Below are 16824 nucleotides of genomic sequence, written 5' to 3'. Positions count from 1 at the left end.
CAAGCAAGAATAGGTGTACAAGGTGTAGGGCTGCTTTTGCCCTGGAATACAGTGAGGTTGTTCTCAGGAGTTGGGTGTTATCAAGTGCTTGCCTTCTAGAGTTTTCTTATGCTCTCATGCTTCTTTCATCTGTTGGGTGTTACCAAGTGCTTGCCTTCTAGAGTTTCGGAAAGAGTTTGTATAAACGCTTCTCTACTTCCATGTCTTTCTCAATTTGCCTTAGTGTAGAACATGCAGTTTTGTTATCTACTGTGTTTTATAAGGAGAGCTTGAATGTGGAGAAATATGTGTGTTAACATTCTAGGAAATACTGGATTCCCTTGCTGAGCTCTACTCGTTGTTACAAGAAGAGGATATGTGGGCTGGACTATGGCAGAAACGCTGTAAATTCCCAGAGACTGCAACAGCTATTGCCTACGAACAGCATGGCTTTTTTGAACAGGTACACTCTTGGGTTTAGAAAGAATTTGAGTAGTTCAAATGTCAGGATAAATATTCTGGTCAGCAAGAAAACATTCTGAATGTTAATAAAGAATTTAATTGTATAAAATAGAAAGTGCCGCAGCTTTTCTCCTGGCTCAAGTATTAGTCTGAGGCCATGTAGTGCCTAGATAAGGTGAGATTTTTGAGAACACCCATCATATTTTCATGACATTTCTAAAGCTGTCAAATAATGACTATATTCAGGAATGAGTTAACACAGGGGTTTTTTTCTTAATTTTAAAATTTTAGAATTTATAAGAGTTTTTTTACCACTTTTTTTAAGAAAAATAATATTGAGTTAATGCATATATAGCAGATGGAAAAATAAAATGGTTTGAATTTTATTTAGGCACAAGAAACATATGAAAAAGCAATGGAAAAGGCTAAGAAAGAGCATGAACGGAACAATGCTTCCCCTTCCATCTTTCCTGAGTATCAGCTCTGGGAAGACCATTGGATCCGGTAAGACTTTAAAGCTGAGGTAGAACAAGTATTTTCACCCTGCAGTAGAAGTAAAATATCCTGCTGGTTTAAACTACTAATTACAAGAACAAACTTGGCCCAGGACTTAGCTCAAACACAGGAGAAACTAAAGGAAATAAAAAGTACTATTTTCTTAGTCCCTTAACAGACCCTCAGAAGTGATATGCCTGAAGTGTTGTAGCAATGTGACTTGCTATTGGTGGAAATGGACTAGAGCTAACATTTGTTTTTCCTATTTAAAATGCTTATTCAGGGAGACAAAAAATGCAGCTCTTCCCTGTTCACAGATTTTTGTATTGTAACTGGTAATAGATCAATCAATGAATAAATCATTAAATAGTTTTCCCATCTGGATAAAACTTTTGCTGTGTTTGGAAAGCTATTCATAGACAAACAAATATGCAGAAAATGTTCTGATGCATATTTATTGAAATTTAATTTTTTTGGTAAACGAATTGACAATGCGTTCAATTTTCTTAGTTGCTCAAAAGAATTGAACCAGTGGGAACCCTTGACAGAATATGGCCAGTCAAAAGGTCATATAAATCCTTACCTAGTGCTGGAATGTGCATGGAGGGTCTCAAACTGGACTGCTATGAAGGAGGCTCTGGTGCAGGTGAGTGAGGGGTTTTTATGCTAATGTTTAGTTTCTTTCTTCATTTTACTGATTACATTTTAACAAGTCAGCACTGCAGTTCACTTCACAGACAGTGAACTGCTCTTTTAAAAGTCTATTTTTATGTCCCAGCACACAGCTGGATATTTTGGCAATTGAAGCTTGTAATTTCAGCAGATGAACTTGGTTCTCTTTTCTATCTGTTTATAAAGCTGTACCATGTAACAAAATTAGTGAGGGCGGGTGAAAGACAAGGTGCATGGTAATGGGTCATTAAAAAGCAAGAAATGCTTGCCACAGAAGTGTGTACCAGCAGGGATGTGTGGAGAAACTTAAAATGTAACATTTGCAAGTATATGATATTATTTAAAATAATGCATTACTGGGCTGGGACACTTTTTCTGCATTTTACACCTTTACAGGAACGAATGTCCCTTGGCTGAAAGGGAATAAAGTGTGAAAATACATCTATTATAATCCTCCTGCCTGTGGACAGCATAACTGTGCTTCCAGGTGTAAAAGAGCAAAAGGCCATTGCCTTGGCTGTCTTTGTTTTAGCTCCTGAAAGGCAAAGCTAAAGTGTTCTCAGCTTCTACTGCCCATATCTAAAACTGCAATTTGTTCTGTTCCTCTCCACAGCACATGAAGGGGAATTAAGGCGTGTATGAAAATGTGAGGGTCAGGGACTTGTCAGCAAAATTTGAGTTACATTAAATAGTTTAGTGTATCTGAGGAATATTTGTAAGGCTGTCTTTCTGGATGGATGTTAAAAAATCCTTGAAAAAGCAACACATGAAATGTGAGATTCAGTGTAGATGGCTTGGTGAGGCTGGTGTACACTGCAGATTATACCAGTAGTTATTGTTTTAATGAAGACAGTGTCAAATTTGAAGTTTTTTATATGTGGTGGGAAACGTATAGGGATTACTTACTTGGCACATGTTGTTTTTCTTGTTTCTTAGATTTTATAGCCTTCATTAGCAGTGTTTTTCTGTACTGTGTGTCTGGGGATTGCTTCCTGTATCTGTCCTTTACTGCAAATTAACTGCTAGGTTTCTGATTTTTTTCTCACTTGTGAGTCTACTTTAGTTCCATTTAAAATAAGGCTCACTTGATCTTGAAATATATATGTTACATAAGATTAAAAAAATTACCTTGAGAGCACCAGAGGTGGGAGGCAGTGTGGTCAAGACTGGAAGGTGGAGAACTAACAAGAATGAGGGATGAAAAGAGCAGGTAATGAACCACTGGCATGAGCCTGAGGTTGTGAAGCTATGAGAGACATCTGAGGTGAGGCTGGAGGTGTTCAAATTTGACTAGGAGTGACAGGGATTATTACTGGGTAAATAGGCTGAAACAAGAAGTTGAAGAAAGAGCTTTCTACTGAGAACATGTAAAGGACTTTATAAAAATAGCCGGGTCTATCAATGAGACTGGCTGTGCAGGAGACAGGATTTGAGTTGCTTGGCAGGGAGAGAGGTGGGGATTGGACTTGAACAAGGATCACTGGGATTACAAAAAGGGATAGGTTACTTCTGGGGAGAAAATACTTTGAGTGTGCAGAAGTAGGTTTATGAAGTAAATAAAGTCATAATGCATAAGCACAAGACCAGCTTTTAGATGATTGACTTTCAAATGTGTTCCCTGAAGTGTTTTTTGTGTGCATCACCTTTACACTAGAAAGCATAAAAGTAAAAATACTGAGACTAGTCATAAGAAAGAGTGGGCTTTTTGTGTAGTGGCACTGTTTATATCACCAGACTATCCTAAAAAAAAAATTGAAATGAGGCTAAAAGTTATTTTTGTCTCCTTTCAAATTGTGACAAATTGTGGTAAACCCTGTGCTAAAAGTAAATACCATAATGATGGTACAGACTTCTAGATGTATCTGTTAATGATACAGAGTGATGAGGTTTCAAGACAGCACTGCTAGTCAGAGTTGTTTCCTTTAAGCTCATTATCTGATGTTCTGTGGAACTGTAAAACTTGAGTTTTGAGTTTCCTGATGTTCCATGGTTTCCTCAGAACCTTAATTCATTGATAATACTTTATTTTTTAATGTAAAGTTTACAGAATCATAAAATACTTGGAGTTGGAAGAGACTTCTAGAGGTCATCTGTCCAATGCCCCATTCAGAGCAGGGCCCACACAGATTGAGTTGCCTTGTGTAGGAAAGTTTTACTATCTCTAAGAATCAAGACACCACAGCCTTTCTGGACATATTCTTCATCTGAAGTGGCATAGATGTGCCCTGTGTGTTGTATGCTCTTTTAAAAAGCAGCACAATACTTGGCCTCTTTTGTTAGGTATGGCGAGTGAGTAGTTATCATCTTCATTTGGTAACAGAGAGTATGGACTGTTTGTTCTTCCCTGCTGTTGACCTTCCTGATTCATTATGGAGTTCATTACTGTGTTCTGCTTGTAATTCATTTTGTGGAACAGCATGCACGTGTGAAATGTTTAACCTTCCCTTTGTCCTTTCCTGGGTTTCACTCATGAGGCTCTATTCTGTGCTATCCATGTGCTTGATCAATGAATGCTTGTAAAGTTCTGACTGTGACAGGGCAGGTTGAAGGTGGGGAGTGTGCTACAGAGAAAATAACACTTTCAGAGATTTAAATCTGCGTGATCTTTCTTCTTTCCAAGTGTTCATGAACCTTTTTTTTTGTGAATGAAGTTTCCATGACTAGGGAAACATGCTATTAAGGGCCCCCCACTTTCTGGAAAGGAAACAGAAAATGTGTAGGTAGACAGTTCTATCTGAGAGCAACTTTTGGTGCATTCTTCCACATGCAAAAAAGTTGGCGGTATGAGATAACTTCCTCTTCATCCTCTGCTAGGCATCTTCTTCCCAACTGTTTTAAGAACCATCCCATGTGAATAAGCTGGTGGTTATTGTCCTTGAGGTTGCTATAAAGTGTCAGGCCCTACAGCCATTTCAGGCTTCCTGGGGCCAATGACAGACTTCTGTATTGGAGTCACCAGAAGATTTTTATGGTATTTTTCTTTTTACTTTGTGTGTTGTACCAGTGTTCTATAGAAGATTGAGAATGTGTTGGATTCTTTAAATTCTTTTTTTTTTAAGGGAATATACTCCTTTCATGGTAGGAAGAGCTGTCCATCTGTGATTAGTTAGTGTAGAAATATAAACCTGATGTAGAGCTGAAATCTGAAAGGTGAGCCTACCACATTAAATTGTGAGTGGAAAGGAGCTTGCTGATCTTCACTGCACTGTTGCTATATGGTGTGACATTACTGGAATTACTCTGCTGAAAATGAGTTTGGAATAAGGAGGTGAATTGTGTATTTAAAATACAATTTCACTGACAAAGCTCTGAGCAAAGCCTTAAGTAGTGTCTTTTCATATTGCAGAGGGAGCCAGAAAGATTAGTCCCTCACTTAATTGGCGTTTATTGTTTCATCAGTACTGCTTGTTTTGAACCAATAACTACTGGTTACTAGTAACACGTGTCAAATTGAGAGTTGACTGTCTAGTTTCATAGTACTTACAAAAGTTAAACATGATTATGAAAAATGCTGAACATCTTTTAATTCCAGTATCTTGCAGGATTAATTTCCTGTATACAAAACATCCTTAGTGTGCTTCTTTGTGACAACTTAGTCTCACATGTTGAATATGCCAAATTGTGTCTGTCTTACATTCTTCAAAATAAGAGTGAATATTGCATTTTTAAAAATGTAGTATGTTTATTCTTCTGTAACACTTTTATTTTGTCAGAAAGGAAAATAGGTGGATGTGATAATTATGTTTTGATTTAAAGGCTGAACTATGAAAACAGTAAAAGTTGGTTGATTAAAGGTAGTGTTGTCTTTAGATGGAACTTAAATTAAGGGTATCCAACCATTGCAATGTTTGAAATGGAATTTTTCACTATCTTCAGTACTAATAGTTCAAATTAAATGAATGTCTCTAAAGATAGATTTTATCATTTATCAGCCTGTGCGAAGCTGAGTCTCTAAGTAGCAAGCTGTGTATGCTACAAAATTGCCTTATAGGTTATATTTACATTTTAATGAACTTCTTTTGTTCTTAGAACAATTGGTATTTTGTGTCCTATTTAAGTATGCATCTTCAGTGGCTAATTATAGAAATAATACTATTTGAAAAACCTTTAAAGTCTAAAATAAGAACTATATTGTACAGTATATTATGAACCTTGAGTCTGAACAGAATAAAATAGATCATGTCTGACAGGTTCTGGTTTCTGAGATTTGCAAGCTGAGTAGAAGCGACAACCATTAGTAACTGCTGATATGCTTTAGCTGCAGTTGTGTTAAATGAGATATTTTCAGTAATGAGACATTTACTAAACGACTAAGGAGAAGATGCTGCTGAAGCCATAAATGGAGCTTTTGTGGCTCTACTCATGTTCCTATAAAAGTGTCAGGATACATTTGTGTAAATATTAGGATGTGAAAGAAGAATTGATTATATGCTGCTGTACTCACTACTCCAATTCTGCTGAAGTTCTTTAGTGTGGATGGTTTTTATCGAGTTCCATGGTTGATTCACAGGAGAGGTCAGAAAGGATGGCAAATATGTATCAGTTTTTGTAAATCTTTGTGAAACATTTTTAATAATCTACCTATTAAAGTTGAACTATTAAAACAGCAAGTGGCATTTGATAGGACCCAACACTCATTTCCATTTGCTCACATTGCCGTTGTGTTTAATGATCCAGTAGATAATGTAATAAAGGAGATTATTTTCACTGTGTAAGTGTAAGGTGCTACCTGGCAGTTTCTCTTTGCTGGTTCAGGTGTAAAAGTTGGTTGAGGGTAACAGAAATAACAATTGTAATGGTTAAGATACAGTATATCAACAAGAAGGTAAAGCAGAGGGATTTCTGTTGCATATCAAACTATGAAGGGCTTGTTGTAAAGGTGAAGAAAGAAGTGAAAAAGTTCTAGATTTAAGGCCTGCCCTGTCAATTAGTGAGTGTTGGTTAAGTGCAAATTCACTGTAAAATACTCCCAGAATGAAGCTGCTAGATAATTCAGGTACTCTACTGGTTTTAGTTGCTGTATTTCCACTGTTCCAGTATTTTAATAAAATGGTTTTAAATAACCTTAAAAATTTAAAAATTATTTTAGCACTTTGACCTCACTTTGCACCTATACTCAGAAGTTATCTTGACATAAATGGGAACACTGGTTGTAGATGACTTAAATTATTAACTGTTTGTTCTCACAAACTTAGTCATGTCCCAGAGCAGGCAGTTAGGAAGTACAGGGCTGGCATAAGGTGCTGACATACAGGGTTGGGGATCCCTTTAAGTGAGAAGTTGACATTACTTGTTCTGGGACTCCTGAAGCATTTCCAAGGTAGTTTGTGTTATCTGCTGAGAAGCATCTTTTGTCTTTGTACAGGGTGAATTGGTTTGCAGTGAGCTTCGTGCTCCTGTTGGAAGAGTGCTTTCAGCTTGCTCAGCTGTCTCTGAGCTACACCCCAGCTGTCAGTGTCAAAGCATCTGAACAGCAGGTTGTGTGCAGGCACTTCGACTCTTCTGCTGAGTTTGCAATTTATTTGGTAGCCTGCCCTTGCCAATAACTTTAAGAGAGCTGAAACTCCTCTAATGACAAAAATTCTGATATTTTAGTCTGAATTTTTAGAAAATGGACTAATTTTTATAAAAACTAGACCTGAATGATTGCTAAGAAGGCTTTTAACAAACTAATTTATAACAGTCTGCGTGCATTTAAGAATGATCTTTACTAGGCTTCTTTCCACTTGATTACTAGGTGGAGCTGAGTTGTCCAAAAGAGATGGCATGGAAGGTGAACATGTACAGGGGATACTTGGCCATCTGCCACCCCGAGGAGCAGCAGCTTAACTTCATCGAGCGGCTGGTGGAGATGGCGAGTAGCTTGGCTATTCGAGAGTGGCGAAGGCTTCCCCACGTGGTCTCTCATGTCCACACTCCCCTTCTCCAGGTAAGAATGGAAAGGCTTTTATTGCCAGTTATTTTCCACTAGCAGAGCTTTCAGTAACTGAGCATATGAAATATTTTGCTGTACGTACTGGTTGTTTTTTCATAATGATATTTTTTTGTTGCAAGTTTCAGAGTGTGCATTTTGATTTGGATTCCTGTTAATGTTTTTATAGTTTACTTGAACCCATTCTGTTTGTGGCCTACAGAGGTAGCTACTTAAAAATTGATCAGATGGCACAACTTATTTTGTGGCCTAATGCGTCATGCACTGCAGTACTTGGAGACCTTGAACATTCAGTGGGTTTTGAAGTGAGATCCATCTTGGCTGGGTATATTACTGCATTATATTTGAAGAAATGTTGAAATAACCATGTGAGTGTTTTTTTAGCATGCTTAGCCTGTTAAATGCAGTATGAAATTTTGTCAACCATAAGGTACTCTTTTACAAAAACAAATCAAGGCATTACTATTTCAGTAAGGGGAAGGTGTGATTAGAAGTGTGGTGTTTCTTTGAGGAGCAGCATCCCCAACAGCGTGAGCACGTTCTGAACATCCCTGTGGCTTAAGCGTTGAAGTCAAAGAACCAACAACTGTAAAAGCCTGTTAGTAGAGTACTTTTTAGGTGAGCATTCCTATCTTTAGGAAAAGTCCTGCAGCTTTGGGCCAATGTGAACCTTACCTTTTTTGTCATTTCTTCTTCATACTACTAAATGTTCTGATTTGAATCAGCAGAAGGAAGTAGGAAGAAGTCCCAATATTTGAAGGAATATGAAGCATATAATGGAATTTAGTGTATGGTATTTCTCATTGGACAGGGGATTAACCGTATACAAGTTCTACTGTAAAGGAGAGTGGTTTTTTTTATATAGACTCACGTGTGTACCTCAAAGCTCTGTGCATTGGTCTTCAGCTTTATTAGTTGTCCAGCTGGCCCTTTTGGCACGTTCTGTTCGACACTGTTACAGTACTGCTGTAAAAAGAATTCCCATGTTGAATCACATTGCTTCACTGACTGAGAGCTTCTGTGATCTGGGAAGAGTGGTCTTTGCAGGCAGGAGAAGCTCTTTGATGGAGTGGAAGGCCATATTTTAGTAATGCTCCTTGTCTACACGTGGGTGTGCATTGTCCAAATCTAGCTGTGTGAAAAGGTTACTTCTTCCAACCAATTGGTTCAGATTAATTCCTTCCTGTTGTGAAGCACTTGTGTGAGTAGGTCTGCCAGGAGATTTGAGTCAGTGGTAACCTCTGTCAGGGGCCTTTTGGTGAACTGAGGGGACTCCTTGCATCAGAAGTGGATGGAGCCCTGTGGCCTTAGCTACTTTGTGATCTGAAAGAGATCTATATGTTTTCTGGAATAAATGGACAAAGTAAGCATGTGGTTCTGAGAGAAGCTTCCTCCTAAAGTAGGGGCAGAATTCTGGCAATAAAGACCTGGGCTGTCCTGTCCAGAATGAAATGAGGACAGCTAATGAATTTGGGGTTATAGGAACTTTAAAAACAAGTAAACAAAACCCCCAGCACCTCCCACAAAACATGTAGAAAAAAAAAAGCTAAGAGCTGAGTATTACCTAATCTTAAGTAACTCAGTTCTTTGTCAAGATAATTTAATACAGGGAAGAAGTTCCTAACTTGAATTTTATGCTGTCCTATGAAATTATGGCCATATATTGCACATGACTTTTAACAGCTCTGATTTCAGAGTAACTCTTGTGTGTATGCTTGAATCCTTGACTTAAAAAGGATGAGTAAGCTTCCAGTTGGATAACCTAGTCCATACACAGAGAATGGGTAAAACTAATCTTTTTTTGGTGCTATTTTTCTATGTATTTACTTTTTTCTTTACTCTGCCACCCATTTCTAGGAAAAGGTAGAGCTCACTAGCTGCTTCTGAATCATAAAAGCATTCTGCTCTGAAGAGGGGCCTTTCTGTTTCATTAAGGGAGTGTGCTTGGAATAAGGAAAACAAAAGATTACTTTAATCCTTGCTGAACAAGTTCCTAGTGCTTATTTAAGTGCACCATACTTCAGCCCTCGAATCCTTAAATATTGAGGGTAAAGAATGTACTGTTTTCTGGCATTTGTTTAAATGTAAACTGATTTTAAGATGCTGTACACCACATACATCTTTGCTTTTGTGGTGAGAAATCTTTTATTTTGTTCATGTAACACTGACAATTCAATTTCATGACAAGACATGTTTAAATCCTGTGCTTTTACTCTTTTTCTTTCACATACATCTTAGTCACAAATGGTCCACTTTAGAGAATTAGGGAGAAGTACTTGTTTCTTGCCCTACCTAGAAGAGCTTGTAAGAACGAGAGACCACTTTTTTTTCAGACATCCAGAAATATTTCTGGGAAGCAGCTGGTGCAACTCTGATAATACAGAATATGCAGTTTAATTATGTGAGATGAAATAACGTGTATTACATAGTGAAAAATGCATGGCTTTGTGTCTGTTGCAGCTTCTACACATGTTTCTCCATAACAAAAATGGGCTCCTGTTGCCTTTTGAAACCTATGAAATGTCAACACTTTTGTTTTTCTCTTGGATTCAATTATGTAAATAATTCATTTTGCAACATTAAGAGATTTTTTTTTTTTTGATAATAGATGTTATTGCCAAGCATAATTAAATGGAAGTAGGTGCCTAAACTCTTTTTTTGGGGATGTGGCCATGAGGCTTCCAGAAGCTTCTTGAAAATGACCCTTGTGTCCTCTGATATGTATTGTACAGCTGCAGCCAGAATGTGGAAGTGGGACTGGGCAGGATTGTGTTCAGTTTGTCATGCAGTATATGATCTGGCAAAAACATGCCATTCTGTTATCATTTAGTCTGCCTGTGTTGCTGTTCAGGTGTCCTAATAAGCCTGTACCTGATGAAGATGAGCTCTTACTACTGTTGTGGGAACCTTTCATCTCTGGGGACAAATTCTGGAATATCTCACTGCATCACAATCTGAAATTTCATAACAGGGATGCATTTCTTGATAGACCACTGCTCAAAGAACTAGGAATGAACCTCATGTATGGAAGTGCAGAGGACCTTGCTTTGAGTTCTGTGTGCTATAGTGGCTTCTGTCATTCTGTCTGAGATGAGTAGTTTCACTCGGCGTGTCCTGCCCGGTGTGACTGCCGGGTAACTAAACCTGCATGGTCTGAGGAACCTCCACTAACATGGCTGCACTTGTGGGTGGAGCTCACACAGCAGCCCGGACCTTCAGGTCTTACACCATGAATTGATGCATCAGATAAAGTGCATATTGAGTGAATATTGAATATATTGCTCTCCATATTGAGAGGCAGTTGTCAAGTGAAGGGGTACAACGTTTCATTTGTTTGAGCTGCTACAATACTGCTAGAAGGCTTCTTGGTTAATTTAATTCCCTCCTGCTAAGTTTTGACTGATACTTCACGTTTTTCTTTTTCTAAGAATGGCAGTATGTGCAGCATGAAAGGGTTAGTATTGCTAAATAAAGTGTTTAAATGCTTTCAGATATCAATTAAAACAAGCTTTTAAAATCATCTAATATGAATATATCCCTCCTGAAGAAATGATAAATTAGTTGCTGGCTGACTGACAGAGGTGCAAATGCAGCCATGAATTTGCACTCCAGTAATTACTTTTTTTAGTATCAGATAGTATGTGATTAAATACCTGTGAGAAAATTAAATTTACGTGATCTATGGGTGTAGGATGAAGGTTAAGCTATTGTGAGAGCTGATACTGAGGCGATTGTAGGAAAATATTACTTTGTTTAATTTGTTTCAAGATATTTCACTCTGTAAATTTGGACTGCCTTCCCATTCCCTCCTTCCCTCCACATAGTTATCTTATTTGGTTGATTAACAGTGAATACAACTGTTATCTGCCAAGTGGTAGCTTCGAGAATACTACATTGCTTTTATTGTACTACAGGTAATTAAATTCCACTAAAGTTTGTGGGTCTTCTCTTCAGGTTGTTAAGTTTTAACAAAATGTCTGCTGCCTATAGTAGACTTGAGAGTACTGCCATCTCCTGTTTGGTCCTCTCATTACTTTGAGGATAGTAGATGCCAGTGAAAAACCATTCTAACCTTGTTAACTTCACAAAGCTAAGGTCTTGGCAGAATATCTTAAAGTAACACCCTCAGGAGCATGAACATAGTATTTCTGTGCATTCAGATTTCTGTCAATAAGTCAAGTCATGACCAGGGAATTTATGCTAGTAAGTTTTGGTTTTGGGTTTTATTGTTTAAGGTCAGCATTTTTACTCAAACCTTGAATTTAGCATACTGTGTATGTGTGTATATAAGAATAGTGCTTTTCTGTGAGTTCTACTACAGCAAAACTACAGTTTTGAACCAATCTTATTGTTTTTTTGCCATTTTGTAATGATGAGATTGGTTAAAGGTAATAGGCAGGTCCCTGAAACAGCATAAATAGTGTCATCTTTACTTGATGTTTTTAAAGGTGGCATCCTTCATAGGCACCTTTTGCTAACAGTGAGATTGGCCAACCCTTTGTACTATGCTTTGTGCTATTTGTATTGTTTAATGTTTTCTAGGCAGCACAGCAAATAATTGAACTTCAAGAAGCTGCCCAAATAAATGCAGGATTGCAACCAACTAATCTGGGGAGGAACAACAGCTTACATGATATGAAGACTGTTGTAAAGACTTGGAGGAACAGGTTACCTATTGTGTCAGATGATTTATCCCACTGGAGCAGCATTTTCATGTGGAGACAACATCATTACCAGGGTAAAACTGCCTGGTCCAGCATGCATTCATCATGTAATTTTCCAGACAACACATTGTTTGCCATAAGTTCTTAGTATTTTTTTATTTATTTAAACATACAGGAATGTTATTGATTTTGTCAAGTGTTTGTTTTTATTCAATTTCCACTTAAATGTTTCGTTGTCTTAAGCCATCATTTCATATGCATTGCTGTATAAGATATTGCTGTATATATAATTTCATTTATAATGACAAACATTTCATGTTTTATTTGTAGCCATTGTAACTGCATATGAGAACAGTTCTCAGCATGATCCCAGTTCCAATAATGCCATGTTGGGAGTTCATGCTTCTGCATCAGCAATTATCCAGTATGGGAAGATAGCCCGAAAACAAGGGCTGGTCAACGTGGCGCTGGATATCCTGAGTCGCATCCACACCATTCCAACTGTGCCCATCGTGGACTGCTTCCAGAAGATCCGCCAGCAGGTTAAATGTTACCTGCAGCTGGCTGGAGTCATGGGCAAAAATGAATGCATGCAGGTACAGAAGCTTTATCTCTCAGTTATTGCTGGAACGTGGGAGAATTACAGGGGCCATCACAGTGATTTAATTAAACTGACTCTGCACAGGGAGGGTTTGAATTTCACTGGCTGTGTTATACCCTGCATAGGGGGGTGTTTTAAGCAATGCTCTTAATCAAAAGCAGTCTTTGTCCATTTTAAACTGAATAATGTGAGGATATTAAAAATCAGCTGAGTAAAAAGTCAAGTGGAAATACATTTTTTGAAATTGTACAAGACGGATAAATGAAAGGGACTTCAAAAATTATAATACTTGCAATTGGAAGAAACAACACTATTGCAAGATTAACTGAAGCTCTGAGTCAGTTTTGAGTGTCTGACTCGTGAGTGGTGAATGCTGACAAACTGAAGGGAAATTGTTTGTTAAAAGGAAGGGAGAAAATGTGATTGTAGGCAAAACCCACTGACATATGATTATAAGGCCAGCAAACTGGGACCTTGTAATAATAGTGTAATATAATATAAATAATAATAAAAGTAGAACAAAAAAACAAGGTGCAAAGGATAAGCTATCACCTGATGAATGTTGTTTATAGTGTCTAATAGTTTTGCATAGGCCAGTGGAAACTGTTGACTGACTGTTGTCACTCCAGAGTTTTTAAAATGAAAATTATATACTAGAAGCTTATGCTATTTAAATTTCAATAGAATATTTTGGCTGTTGTTTTATGGCACTTTCATCTTAATATAACCTTCTACTTTAAAAGGCTTTTCTTACTAAGACTTATTTTTGACAGGGTCTTGAAGTTATTGAATCAACCAACCTGAAGTACTTCACCAAGGAGATGACTGCTGAGTTTTATGCATTGAAGGGGATGTTCTTGGCACAGATTAACAAGTATGTATGTTGGCTGGAAGAGGCACTAGCACACATCTGAGAAAAATGCAGCTGAAGTATTTCAGCACAGTATTTGAGCAGGAAAATTGTTCTAGGTGCTTATACCAAACTAAAATTTGTCACAACTTTATAAGAAAGTAAATGTCTAGAGGAGAGTTCCTTTGCAGGTTGAAGATATGATTGTTGGTCATACTGATAAGTATTATAAAAAAGAATTACTTAAAGCAAACTCTGCATAAGTCCATTTTTAATAAGTTTTATATTTCAAGGGGTAAGATAGGAATAAGCAGGATGAATAGGTTTTCAGTTAACTGAATTGAAAAGACTAATGAGGTGTGTTGGAGCATCATGCATTGCAGCAATTAAACACCTAGATGCTAGCCTTGCTTTCTCACAACTGCTTTTGTAAAATTTTTGTTTTGTGCTGACAGGCATCTTACTATTTTGAGGAAGATCTCTTTTTAATTCAGGAAACAAATAGCAGTCAAATTTTGTTTGATGATACAAAAACCCCTTTAGATTTCAACAGCTTTAATATGTGTGGTATTTAAAGGCTGTATTGTTCCATGTTACATGTGAGTGGAATAATTCCTTTACCATTACATTGTGGACACTTAGGGAATGAAATCCATCAGGCTTTAAGCTTTACAGCACAACCTCACATAGCAATTTAAGTCAGGACATGATGAATACCTTCTTCTGTGCATACAAGAGAGAATTTTAAATAGGCAGAATGCAATTACTTTGCTGGAAAGTGCAGTGGGCTTTTTTTTATGGCCATAAGTGAGCTTAGTTTCAGTTGAGGCATAAAGAAAAGAAAGTGTACCTCCCCCCATCTTTTAAATGTGTGTTTTTTTCTAAATTCATGCAGATAAGGTAAAAGGCAGCCAAACTGTTTCTGTTCATTTTTGCAGAATAGAATGGGTAAAAGTTTCTGTTTAAAACATGGTTCTGATGTACTTAGCTTTCTTAATCTTACCAAAAATCACACAGGCATTTTCTAGTACTGCAGCTGAAGTCAGAATTTAGGAAGGTTACTCCTGGGAAAAGTGGCAGTGTCGAGCCTGCCAATGTGTGACTACTGATTACCTGTGTTTCACCTAAACTGGAAGTTAAAGGTCACCTCTGCTCTTGCATCCCTCTGTGTTGCCCACTTGCTGAGCAAGGTGATAGAAGCCATTTTTAAAAAGTCATCTCAAGTGTCAAAAATGATGGATTGTAGAGAAGGAGCAAAGGAAAGCGACTGAGAAGTCCCCTTTTTGTAAAGGAGAAGTGATGATAGAAAGTCATCTGTCAGGCTGCTGCTGTGGTAGTTCACTTCAAAACCTCCACCTAGGATGCAGAAAGCCTCTGAAAGAAAATAACATATTAATGTAACATAGAAACTAATACGTACTTTTGTCTAAATAGATAGTAATTTTATTTTATCACTATAATCCTCCAAGGTAATAATTTTATATAAAAAATACTTTTCAGTTAATTTTGAAAAATTAGTCAAACAAGCATAATGTTGATTTTATATGGCTTATTTAAATTTTTATTCTGTAAGGGAGAAGTGAAGCACTTTCTATTAATAGGATTCTTGGAATGATTTAAAAGTCTTTTAATTTCAGTAATGCGTATGTGAGTTTTCTCATCCTTTATTTTTATACCTCAAAAGTTACATAAATTCAAGGGCTGTATATATATTGGGAAGAATCATACCAAGTCTTGGACTTGGAACACTTAAGAAAACGTTGAAAAGACTTCAGAAGACTATCAGACAAAAAAATCTTTCAGTTACCAAGAACCGTGTGATTAACCTTCATATTCCTTAACATTTCCTGTTGAAAAATGAATTTTTAAAGCTGTGGGGATGAGGAATTGACTTTTTCCAGATAATGTTGATTGTAACTGTTGTTTCACCGAAGTAATGAAAAAAATATAAGATGTGATCCTCCAGAAGACAGTTAATATGAGATCTTCCCAATGTTGCTTTTTTTCATTCCCTTTTTGTTAGTATAAAACTATTATTCTCACTTGCCATGATGCAGGTCTGAGGAAGCAAACAAAGCCTTTTCTGCAGCTGTGCAGATGCATGACGTGCTGGTGAAAGCGTGGGCCATGTGGGGTGACTACCTGGAGAATATCTTTGTGAAGGAACGGCAGCTGCATCTGGGGGTGTCTGCCATTACCTGCTACCTGCATGCCTGTCGGCATCAGAATGAGAGCAAGTCAAGAAAATACCTAGCAAAGGTAAGGTCTGGATGTGTATAAAAGAGTCAGAGCTCAGCCCCTTCAGAGGAGGGCTGGAATAACGTTCCATGTCCAAATTCGTGCAATTAGAGAAATAGCAATCGCTGATAGAGAGCTTTAATTTAGGGACAAATTCTGCATGTGGTTGCTATGGGGTCACTGCACATAACTCATCTTGGGTTTTTCTACTTCCTTGGGTTATCTGGGCTTTTCTTCAGGTATGGAACTTTTTGTGGGAGAAAGGGAACAATCACGTCCAGCATTTCAACTATATAATGCAGTGAAATATCTTCAGAAAGGCATCCTTTAGTCCTTGGAAAATAATATTAATTTGCTATCTGTTTATCATTACTATGGAAAATTCATACTAACTTCTAATGCAGTATTGCATTTGATTCCAAATAAGTGTTTTCTGTAAATTTTTACTCTTAATTTAGCAAAATTTCTGCTAAAAAAAGGTCTTTGTAGCTTGTATTTCTCAGTTTGGGGATATATACTTTAATCTCATAAAGCAAATTTTAACAATGATAGCAGACTGTGGAAGACTATTTTGAACATGAAATACACACAAAATATTTTTTAAATTACAGATGGCCTCGGTAATACTGTGAAATTTATTATTCTCCCTATTTGGTGGCATAACTGTTAGTGATTTTTAATCAGTGCTTAATATATTTGCATTTAAATTAAACTATAGAAAAGGTATCATTGGGGTAGGCAGTTAAAATAATTGAAAACACCCAAAGAAATATTTGGATTCTTGCATCAAAGTCAATTTATCTGAATAGCATATTTTAGGTTCTGTAAACTTGCCTCATTTTGCACCCCTTCTGCAACCAAAAACCCAAAGAATTTGTGGAGTTCAGTCATGTTAATTAGCTTTTTTTTTCTGTCTGGTGTTGTAGCAAAT

At 37.1% G+C, this 16824-nt stretch overlaps 1 protein-coding gene across 1 annotated transcript in view; it reads left to right on the top strand.

Moving 5' to 3' along the window:
• Positions 1-304: 304 nt before the first annotated feature.
• Positions 305-16824, top strand: part of LOC103777650 (transformation/transcription domain-associated protein) — a gene marked incomplete at its 5' end in the record, with an annotated part of 37595 nt that continues 21075 nt past the window's right edge. Inside the window, 8 exons of the mRNA XM_008945209.1 lie at positions 305-442; positions 833-945; positions 1447-1582; positions 7346-7537; positions 12083-12278; positions 12535-12800; positions 13579-13679; positions 15713-15914. Coding sequence (XP_008943457.1) covers positions 305-442; positions 833-945; positions 1447-1582; positions 7346-7537; positions 12083-12278; positions 12535-12800; positions 13579-13679; positions 15713-15914 — 1344 coding nt within the window. The remainder of the gene's footprint in view (positions 443-832; positions 946-1446; positions 1583-7345; positions 7538-12082; positions 12279-12534; positions 12801-13578; positions 13680-15712; positions 15915-16824) is intronic.

The sequence above is a fragment of the Merops nubicus genome, unplaced genomic scaffold, assembly GCF_000691845.1.
Source record: "Merops nubicus isolate BGI_N331 unplaced genomic scaffold, ASM69184v1 scaffold17558, whole genome shotgun sequence".
Lineage (NCBI taxonomy): Eukaryota > Metazoa > Chordata > Aves > Coraciiformes > Meropidae > Merops > Merops nubicus.
This window is presented reverse-complemented; position numbering and strand designations above follow the sequence as displayed.